Below are 11,099 nucleotides of genomic sequence, written 5' to 3'. Positions count from 1 at the left end.
GAGCAATTAGGGGAATCATTGTATGAACAATATAGATGTCTAACCAATGTACTGAATACTTGAAACTAATTTAAATAAATAAATTTATTTAAAAAAATATACATATATATATACACACATATATAAATATATATATTTATATATATTATATAAATATAATAAACACACATAAATATGTATATATAAATACACACACACACACACACATATGTTAAGCATTTGTAAAAGTTCAGAAGTGAACTGAATGGTCTTACTAGTCACCCACACTTAAAATGTCAACACCAATGCTGACTTCTCCCTCTCCTCTTTCCATATATATTAGTTTGTTCATTCCATGACTGTTTATTGGACAGCTGCTCTGTGCCAGGCATTGTAATTCACTTTCAGTGAGCTCATAGTCTTTTAGGGAACAAAGAGATACAAATGCATGATGCAAATACAATAGAGTGGTGCCAAGAAGGAGACAGAATAGATAGCTAACTCAGTCCAGGGCTGGGCAGTAGGGGCCAAGAAAGCTTCTCTTGGTGGAGGTGATGACTGACTTGAGTTGGATTAAGCAGGACTTAGGGTAGATGGTGTGTCAGGCCAAGGGGACAACATGTACAAAGTCATGGAGACATGAGAGAGAGTGGCTGGTTGAAGAACTGTGTCTGGAGAACAGACCATCATCTTCTGCTCAAAGTACTTCTAGTTCTCTCTGTTCCCTGTACTCCACCCTCCACACCATTTCAGAGTTCACTTGGTCTGATATTTTTCCACCCTTCCCAACGTTTTGTATAAAACTTTTGACCAACTTTCCAGGATCAATGAGCTCAACAACATGCAGAAGCTATCCAAGAAATTCCAGTCCTTGCACTGGCGGTATTAACTTGAACCATATGAAATTGTCATTTTTGTAGACTGACTGTTGGCAATTTCAAATCTAGTTCAACCTAATGCACTCCTCACTGCTGTAATACTTTACCTGTAATTTTTTGCAGCCTTTTGTCGTGTTTTTCTGTATTAAAGCAGAAAAGCAGAAAAATAAAGAACAATAAAACTAAGGGACAAGGGAAAAGGCTTTTTTGGCTTACCTTCAGTTGTTTTAGATCAAACTCAGTATCTAATACATTCTTCACTGGCTTTTCGCAATCAGTGCAGAGAATATAATTGAGAGCTTGGGAACACTCTTTTGCTCTTTGCTGTACCTAATATGATTATTAGAAGAAGGAAATGACAGAGTAAAAAGTTGTAACATTTATTTTAAAGTTTGTGTAGAGTTTACATGTGGGGAAAATGGTCAGTTGCTTTTAAACTGGAAATGTCTAAGAAATTAATGATTAGAAAACAATCTAGCATAATGACACCGGCACCAGCTTTGCAGGTAGTTATAGCTTAGTCCAAATCCTGGCTTTGTTGCCTACCCACAGTGTGACCTCAGATGATTACTTAACCTCTCTAAGCTTCCATGCATTGTATAATAATGCTTATCTCAGTGAAATGTGATTGGGATTAAATGCAATAACAGAGGTAAGGCACCTACTTAAAAGCTTGGCACAGGGCAGAAGCCAGAGTGCTTTATTTCATTTAATCTTCCCAACAGCCCTGTTAGAAAGATACTGTTATTATTCCTTATTTTGTAACAGAGTAAACATGGAAGCAAAACAAAGAGAGTAAGTAACTTGTCCAGGATCACCCACTGCTACGTGATGGCGCCAGGATTCAAACGCAGAAAGTTGGATTCTAAGGCCTGGACTCTTAACGCTATTGTATAACCCACTCTCTGAAAAGTAGTTTTATTTATATTGCCTGTGGCAAGGGGGAGGGACTCTATGAATTTATTTTGAGATTTTAAAGTTAGAAGTTCTAATGCAAAAGAATTCTGTATATTTGCTGTATCTCCCAGAATTTTTGTTTGTTTTTACTATGATTCAGAGAATCTTCTGGTAGATCTTTTGATACTGTGAAGTAGGAGCGTGAGGAGCACAGCTTGTCCTGTGTAAAGTTAAATATGCAAATGTCACCATTTTGCATATGCTTTTTTCAGTCACCACAACACCTCTACTCTTACTGCAGTGTACCTGCTCATTTCGCAGAGTCGCCTCCTCCTCTCTTCGTTTTAGGGTTTTAAAATAGAGCCAAGACTTATTCACAGTTTCTGCAGCATACTGGTCATTGAAATAGTAAGTTGCAGATGCTGATTGATCTCTACAACATAAACAGAATCACTTACACTTCCTCATCTCACCCACGTTCCTCATCCCCATTGCTGATCCCTCCTCACTCAGTTCTTTCTGACTTCCCTTTCTTCATCCACAGCACATTTTTTTTTTTTTTAAATCAACGAGGACCCCAAGGGATTTCTAAGAAAAAGGCATCATTGTGAGTAAAATCGACCCATAATATCTTCACAATTCTGCGAAGCAAGATTGAAAACTCACTCCTGGAATCAATTCCTAGTACTGTCACTTACTAGCTGTGTGGCTTCGGGCCACACAGTACCCTTTCTCAGCTTCATTTTCTTCCTCCTTAAAACAGTGGTACTGGTACCCATTTCATAGGGTTGTTATGAAGATTATATAATGGTATATGACTATGGCACGTGATAAACACTCCAGAAATGTTAGCTGTTTTTTTAATTCTTGACAATCTAACTCAGTCTCATGATGTAATGATAGTTGACAATCCAATCAACAGCTTTTATAAACCTTTAAGAAAGTTAGAGCCCAGTACATACCAGGTGACATACCTGTGTTCTACAGCAGCAACTATAAATCCATGAGATGCCAGTTCAATGCCAATAGCAGAATAAATTGTCCTTCAAAACAAAAAGAGGGAAGCGTTCAACTCCCTGTAATGGTTACAAGGTGGGATTCACTAATGAACCTGGGCACATGGAGACCATCACACCCCCATAGTAGTCCCCAGGGTGAAGCAGAGAACTGTGGTTCTCAAAGGATGGGTGGCAATTTTGCCCCTCGGGATATATTTCACAATGTTTAGAGGTGTGTTTTTATTATCATGACGCCGAGGAGGGTGCTACTGACATCTAGTGGATAGAGGGACTAAACATCCTGGCATAGGAAGGCCTACACAACATGAAATTATGCAGTCCAAAACATCAATAGTACCAAGGCTGATAAACCCTGGTGCAGCGATTATAAATATTGCCTTTGAGAGTTCTGGGTTTTAATTGTGATTCTGCCGCTTACCAGCAACATGACTTTAGGTAATTACAGTACTGAATTTTTGTCCTCACTTGTAAAGTGGGGCTATTAATGCCTTTGCTTTAGGAGAGTTGTAAGATTTTGATAAGAGAATGTATGTGGGAAGGCAGTATAGTGTGGTTTAAGAGAAAAGGACCTGTAGTCTGACCACTGTGTTTGAATCCTGGTTCCTCCACTTCTTAGATGCCTACCTAGGGTAAGTCACCCGTCTTACCTCTGCCTTGGTTTTTGTTTTTTTTTTTTTAAATCTGTAGAAGGGTGATGTTATAACAATACAGTACCCAATGAGATTATTGTAAGGATTAAATAAGTTAACACCTTTTCGGTACTTATAATCATGTCTAAAATTGGGTATTACTGAACATATATTAGCTGTTGATTAAATAAATGGACAGGGTGAGAAGCTTAAAAATTCATGTTCTAAGCAACTGCATTTATAACCCCTTTCTAGGTCTTCGTTCTGCATAGTCTTTTTATATCATGGATTCAATAGAAACTGTCCACAGAGAATAAAAAGGAGGTAAGTAGAAACTGTATCTTCTACTCTTGGAGATGCAAGACGGACTCAGTAAGAGAAAATGACCCAGCACAGAAATCAGCAAACCTTTTAGTGAAAAGTCAGAGAGTAAATGCGTCCAGTTCTGTAGGCCATCTATTACTTGTCACAGCTACTCGATTCTGCTGTTGTAGCACAAAAGTAGCCATAGACAATGTGAAAAGCAAATGAGTGTGGCTGTGTTCCAATGTAATTTTATTTACACAAATAGGCAGCGGGCTGGGTTTGGCCCTGGGATTCTAATATGCCAACTACGGGCTAGACTACAATTAAAGAACTGAAGATAATTTCTTATTGCAGATGCTACCCAACTTCTTTCTCGCTGAAAGCCACCTTTTCTTTTCTGAAAGTCTTATAGTCTTCTGAGGTGGAAGAAAGAGAGGAGGCAGTACGAAGACAGAAGTAGAGAGGGTAGGTGATTATGAAAATGCACCACTCAGATATTATGCCACAGAAACTATAGTTGACTAAAGACCCCACCCAGCTGCTGCCCCTCTGGATCCACCACCACATGACAGTTTCCGGTGGGTCACTCCCAGTGACTGGGCAGTGCGGGTGTAATGTAGGCCCATTGCTGTGATACGCAGAACTTCTTTGATGAGCAGCTTTGGGTCAAGCACTCCCTCTCCTGGCTTGGCCTGGTCTTTCTTTGAACCGGGCTGTAGCCTGGTATTCTTCATACCCAATCTTCTGTTTCCCATCTCCTTTCCAAGTGTCCAACCTGAACGTTGTCTGAAGGCTCTCTTCATCTTTTTCTGCACCTTCCCCTCTATCCTTCACAGGTATTTCTCTCAATGAATGTCTTTCACAGCTAATCCAATCTTGGATCTTGGTACTATTTCTCAGAAGCCCTGAACTAACACAGTGGATCATTTTGAGAGTGTAAATATTATAATATAGAAGGACAACGGCCAAAAATGCAACACCCTCTCTTCTCTATTGTGAGGCCAATCTCCATGAACTGGATAGAGGAAAAGACACAGCTATGACCAATTGACAGATCACATCCAACTCTTCAGAAGCCTCAACTCCTCTAGAACAGGGGCCAGCATGAAGCTCCAAAATTTGATTTTCCTTTTTTGGGAAGAAACACATTTGGTTATTGATCCCTAGATCAATAATTGTTCAACAATCTCTCAAACTTTACCTGAATGCGCCAAGACCATGAGAAAAAACAATTAGTGGATATTTTTCACCAGTCCTCAGATGGGCATTCCAGTTTGCAGGAGTTGTCAGTGAACCTAGACAACAATGGAAGATTATAAGTAGCATTTTATCTGACTTGAATGTTGTTGGTTAATTTAACCTATATCTCCTTAGTATAAAATCCTGACCCATGGAATTTATATTTTTATGCACTAATAGTAAATTCATTAAAAAGTTTCCTACTAGATACACACCAACCAAAAACCTCAACCATGTGTTTTTTCCTAAGACCATAGGCTCATTAATTATCAGTCCTCCTTGCCAGCTCTAAACTTAAGGTGACATTTTTTTTTTACTTAAAAGTGTTCAGCAAGGCTGGTTTTTATTACCAATCCCAGGTTTTGGCAAAACTTCTAAGGGAATGTTCAGAAACCAAATTACTAATAAAACTCAAGAACATTACACTGAAACCCAGAATCTTCAAATTGGAGACTCCTCTCATTCTAACTAGTTTGTGATCAAAAGAAAGTTGGAGAGACCATTGACTCCATATTCAGGTATGGCTTTGCGTACAGTTCTGCCATTTACTGGTTATTGACGTTGGGCACATTAAGAGAACTTTCTAAGCTTCAGATTCCTTTTCTGTAAAATGAAGGAAATGATATCTACTTCACAGGGTTTTGTGAGAATTACATTTAAGTAGGTAACATATGTAAAGCACCTATCCAGTCACATAGTAAGGGGCACAAAAAAGGAAAAGCACTGTCTTCTCTTCTTCTTAATTCTTATTCTCATTATTATCGTCAATGATTGTGTTTCATTTTCTCATCTATAAAATGGAGATGTGATCATGAAGAATGAATATGATGATTGCTACAGAAGTGATTTATAAGTTATTCGAGCACCATAAATATGTGTAGTTATAGAATTTTCATCATTTCTATAATAAAAGGGCTTTTCAGAAAACTCTCAAGATGTTTAAAATAAATGCCAAACACAGTAGGTAGTTTTGGTTGGGGGGGGGGTGAAATTTGAAGATATAATTAACGCCAGCCCAACGGTAGTGTCTGGTCAAACAGGTAAGATAGGAAAAGTCTGTATTAGTGAAATGTAGACAAATGAAGTGATGATGACTGCATGTCAGATTGTCTTAGGGAGAGAGAGGCTGGTCCCCTGGGGGTGGGTGATGGGAATGAGAGTAGAGTCTCCTCATTTATGCTAAGTAAGAAATAAGCTTTTACTCCTTCATTTCGGATCTGGAGAATTATGGTGGCTTCTACTTTCTTCCTCTTTGGCCCTACTTTAGAAGGCACTTTAGTACAGAGCAATGTGGGATAGTAGTCACATCAGCCCAGCTGATTATTGTTCCCCCATACTATGTAAGAAAATAAACTGAAGACCAGTAAATGAGAGATGTTGGAGCCAGTCTGAAAGTCTGATACTTTTATTCCCTACACTCATCCCATCATATTCAGATTAGACCAAATGAGAACCCTTGATTTGCTGATAGTTACCTGGCCTTTGGCCTTCTAAGAAATACGTACTTTCTTTGTCATCCTAGGAGAAGTTTAGACTGGAGAAAACCTACTTTGGTCCTTAACTGCCTGAAACTCTTGCTGTTTTCAAAGCTTTCTTATACTCTAGAACCTACAAATCAGAATCAGCAGAAATCTTACCATATAAGAAGTTCAAAATTTTGCCCATAAACCAGTGTATTCCAATATATTTACTAAGACCAAAAAAATATTCTTCATTTGGGATCAAGAGGGTTTCAACATACTCATCATCTTGGGATGGATAATACAAACGCAAGAAGGTGCTCTGTAGAAGAAAGAAATCAATGTACTTTTAGTCGTTGCTTCTCAAACAGATTCTAACAGCTATTTTACATATTTAATTAGTAGGAACCCAAATACCTCTGTTGTTCATGAAGAGGTTCAGACAACTTTTTAAGCTGCTGTCATGAATGAATACAGTAGAAAGAGAAGAGAAATAGAACAATATATTCTTTCTAAGTGAAAGGAAAGTATGAGCAGCCCTGTTCCACCCATTAAGAAAGGGAAAAATGGAGTTAATAGGTAAGTTATTTAAACAGATAACAGCAATGAGATGGGGAAGCAAAAGTCTTCCTATGAAACAATATAAATGGCAGAATGCCCTCACATTCTCAGGTGAGGGCAAGTCAAATTTCAAAACCGCTAGTGAGCAGTAGCGATAGTCAGTATTACCATATAAAGATAAGTGGTATTAATCAAAGCATTACCTTATTAGTGTACTCAAACATCAAGTCTGTACAACCAACAGAATAAAGGCCACTTCCTCTGGGGATTTTAGTTTGGCCCAAAAGTGCAGCAGCCATCAGAGCTTGTATTTTACTGACACATGCTAAAAAACAAGTAAATATTAATTCACTTGTCATCCATTACTTTATTATGCAAAGAAAAACCAACAGAATCAAATGTCTGCCCATAGTTTCTGGTCTCTTTCATTCTTTTACTAACTAGTAAAAGACAACAAGTAATTAGTGAGGGCCCTGCTGTATGCAAAGTCTTGTATGGGGAAAAAGATGAAAGTAGATATTGCCCGTCTCCCAAGGCATTTAGGATCATCACCTCCTAAAACTCATAGCCTTGCCCTTACTTTCTGTTCTAATCCAGAGCATATTAAAGACCACTTCCTAAATTTGTTTTTCTTAAACATGAACTTGATCTCACATTTCTTATTTGTGAGATCACAACTTCCCATTGGGTATCTCTACCTGATGTCCTTCCCTTAGGAACATCAAAGATAATCATTTAAAGTAAAACTAAATGACCCTCTCCCTACTCTCTCTCCTCATTTTCCAACTACAGAGCCTGCAAACTCTAGAATTTCCTATCTCGTGAATCCCAAGCCAGAAACCTAGGGATCATTTTACTCATCTACCTCTTTCTCACCAACTCCCTATATCCGACCAAATCTCAATTTATAACATTTGTTTTCAGCTTATAATTTTCTCTCCAATATACCTATGATAATCTGTCTCATTTATACCTTCGCTGTTTCTTGATCAGACAGTTGCCATCTCTCCTAACTGTTCTATTCACCTTAAATCTTGGCCTTTTCAAATTCATGATTCACCCACCTCCTGGAGTGATTTAAAATACAAATAACACCAGGCAATTCTTAAAATTCTGCAGTGGCTTTCTATCATCAGATGGCTTTTCTTGAAGGGGGAATTTATTGGAGTCTTTTTGGTAGGCAGTTTGTAGGTGGTATTTAAATCTACGGATGCCTTCCTAAGCTATTTCCATTGTTACTTGAGGCTCGAATGTGTCTTATCCTTCCAGTGATTTCGGGTTGAAATATGTTCACAGGCACATAAATCTCAGATTCTGGGGCTGTGTAAGAAAGACCCTCCATGCTCTGGAAGTCCACTGTCTCATTGTCTTTCTTGCTTTTCCTCTTTAATTTATCTCTCTTCCATGTGCTCCAGTGCTCTCGAGCTACACATTGGGCTGTTTTCATTGTGTTTTAAGTCCTTGTGGCAAATTCCTATTCAACTTTTATCATTTCGATTTGATGTCAGGTCTTCTCCGAAGCCTTCTTTGATCCCCCAGACTTAATGATTTTATCCTTAATATTAAATCGATTCCTCAAATATGTTTCTATCATTCTTCCTATCATATTATAGTAAAATTATGTGTTTGCACACTCTGTCTCTCACAGTAGGCTATTTCTTAAGAGCTGTGTCCGTGTCTTTGTAGCCTCAGATCTTAACAAAATGTGGGGCACATGGTCAGTGTTTAATAAATATTTGTGAAAATGAGCTGAACTAAGTTTTTCACTGCCACTGGTTTCTTGTTTTCATCAAATGCTTTAGAATATACATTCTTTTACCCACCCACTCCTGAAACTTTCTCCCCCTCCAGTACCAAAACCCTTCGACACACCTGCAGTTTCATTTCACCTGTTCTCCTCCTTTATAACTCTCAGTCAAGTCCATATTTAATTTCAAGATGGTGAGTCCAAATATCGTATATCCAGACTTTTACTCGACTAGATTCAGCTTGCCTGCTACTTTTCTTCTGTCTAACTGTGAGTTGATTACTCTGCTAGACAGACACTTTTGTGCTTTCTATGACATTCTGCCTCTGCCACTGACACTTAGAACTATGTTAGGTATAGCACCTGCATTGATATTATATGACATCACCTAGAAAGATTTTGAGTCATGAGAAGAAGCCCATTTATATCCTCCACATTGGCGACTAATACGTGAAGCACCACCAGTGATGAGCCTTTCAATACATAAACTCTTGCTACTCAAAGTTGGTCCATGGACCGGCATCATTGGCATCACCGGAGAGCTTGGAAATGCAGGATCTCAGGCCTCACCTCAATTCTGCTGTACCAGAAAAGATGTGCCTATTAAAGTTTAAGAAGCACAAGACTAAGGTACCAGGCCACCTGGACTGACACATGGGTCAACAATTTACAGTCAAACAGTAGGAAGTAGTTCCAAAGAAGGCAGGGGATGAGATGAATGGATCCTGGATCTTGGAGCCAAGTGATCCTATTTTAGATTTCAACTGTACCTCTTGTAGCTATAATGCACGAGGCTAAGCAATTTACTCCCCTCTCGTACCCTTATTTGTAAAGTGAGAATAAAAGCACTAGACCAGCCCGTAGGACAGTTGTAAGGATGCTGTCAAGTACCTAGCATGGAACATAACATGTAACAGGTAGACAACCGATGTTATTTGTCCCTTATCTAGAGTTAGTTAACTCTGGTTACCCAAATTAAAGCCCTTAGAGGAGTTTTAGCTGAGCTAAACTAAACCATATCATTTTCCCTTCCGGCAGATTCAACCCAAGGCGTTTCCTCAGAGATTAAAGAAAAAAACAACCATACCTTTACATGTAAGGCTAACATTTTAGAGTGTATTTTGAATTAGAAAAGGCTCTTTCTCTCCCATTTAAGACTGTCTACTGAGCCATGCTTTGTGGTGTGATAGAGATACATCAAGTCCAGTAGGGGAGTAGGGGACAGTAGGGGAGTCTATACCTGCCTTTTGCTTCTGTAAGATGCAGCTTGGGTTCTGCTGTGCCCTTTCCCACAGGCAGTTATAGTGTGTGTGACTGTGCAGGGGTTGAGGGAGGAGGAACTCTGTTCAGAATTTGGTGAGCAGCCCAGAAAACCCACAGCTGCCTTGAAAGCACTCCTTCTGGAACTAGGAGTTCAGTTCTAGAGCCATGGAAGGGTTCCAAGTTGCACAAGGTTCTCTATTATTGGAAAAGGCATGCCTTTTCCAATAATAGAGGCATGCCCCGGTTGTCTAACACCTGCTCTACTGAAAAGCCTCCTCACTCAGCATTCAGGAACCACAGATCAAGGTGGAGCTATAGGCCCAAGCCATGGAAGGGTTCCAAGTTGCACAAGGTTCTCTTGTGAGATTTCAACTCCACTTATGGTAACCTTTTCCAATAATAGAGGCATGCCCCGGTTCTCTAACACCTGCTCTACCGAAAAGCCTCCTCACTCAGCATTCAGGAACCACAGGTCAAGGTGGAGCTATAGGCCCGCCTTTTCCAGGAACCCCAAACCCTGAGAAGGTCTTAAGAAATTCTGAACTGGCCCAGGTTTGGGTGTAGACCTACAGGGCCCTGGTGACTAGCCAGGGGAGCTGCAGAAAAGACTCACTAGCCTAAGGCTAATGTGGTCACGGTCCTGGATTTCCTGTCCTCTCTGACCATCTATCATCGTGGTGGAAGATTCATCGTGATGGAAGAGGCAGGGAAGAGGCTTGTCAGGTTGAATGGCCACTCTCTAGATGATAACATTTTGTGATTCAGAACCTATGTCACTTCCTATTTTTCTTCAACTTTATTTTCATAAAAGCATTGGAATACTCAGTATGTTATTAATTTTACTAAATATTTCTGGATGGAATTCATTTTGTCAAGTATTCCTGATATTTATTTCTGGGTTTGGAGATGGAAAGTATACATGCTAGAAACATTACATTCTCTATATGGCTTTATATCCGCCATTAGCTAATAAGCTATCTCTAAATCCATATTTATAAATCTTTTACCTGCATAATCATATTTTCTATGTATTCATTTAGTAAGAAGAATATAATCATCTTTTATTTTAATCTTTTATTTAATAAACTATTTCTAATAATTAAAAAATATGCATTCATTTT

At 39.0% G+C, this 11,099-nt stretch overlaps 1 protein-coding gene across 4 annotated transcripts in view; it reads right to left on the bottom strand.

Moving 5' to 3' along the window:
• PLA2G7 (phospholipase A2 group VII) overlaps positions 1-11,099 on the bottom strand; it is a 35,781-nt gene that overhangs the window by 11,369 nt on the left and 13,313 nt on the right. For all 4 annotated transcript variants that reach the window (XM_015600612.2, XM_025042625.1, XM_025042624.1 and 1 more), the window contains 6 exons: positions 7,172-7,293; positions 6,585-6,729; positions 4,910-5,003; positions 2,729-2,797; positions 2,061-2,187; positions 1,074-1,187 (listed from right to left, as the gene is read on the bottom strand). In XM_015600612.2, coding sequence (XP_015456098.1) covers positions 1,074-1,187; positions 2,061-2,187; positions 2,729-2,797; positions 4,910-5,003; positions 6,585-6,729; positions 7,172-7,293 — 671 coding nt within the window. The remainder of the gene's footprint in view (positions 1-1,073; positions 1,188-2,060; positions 2,188-2,728; positions 2,798-4,909; positions 5,004-6,584; positions 6,730-7,171; positions 7,294-11,099) is intronic.

The sequence above is a fragment of the Pteropus alecto genome, unplaced genomic scaffold (assembly GCF_000325575.1).
Source record: "Pteropus alecto unplaced genomic scaffold, ASM32557v1 scaffold7, whole genome shotgun sequence".
In the NCBI taxonomy this organism is placed as follows: Eukaryota; Metazoa; Chordata; class Mammalia; order Chiroptera; family Pteropodidae; genus Pteropus; species Pteropus alecto.
Note: the sequence above shows the minus strand (reverse complement) of the source record. Positions and strands in the feature narration are given on the sequence as shown.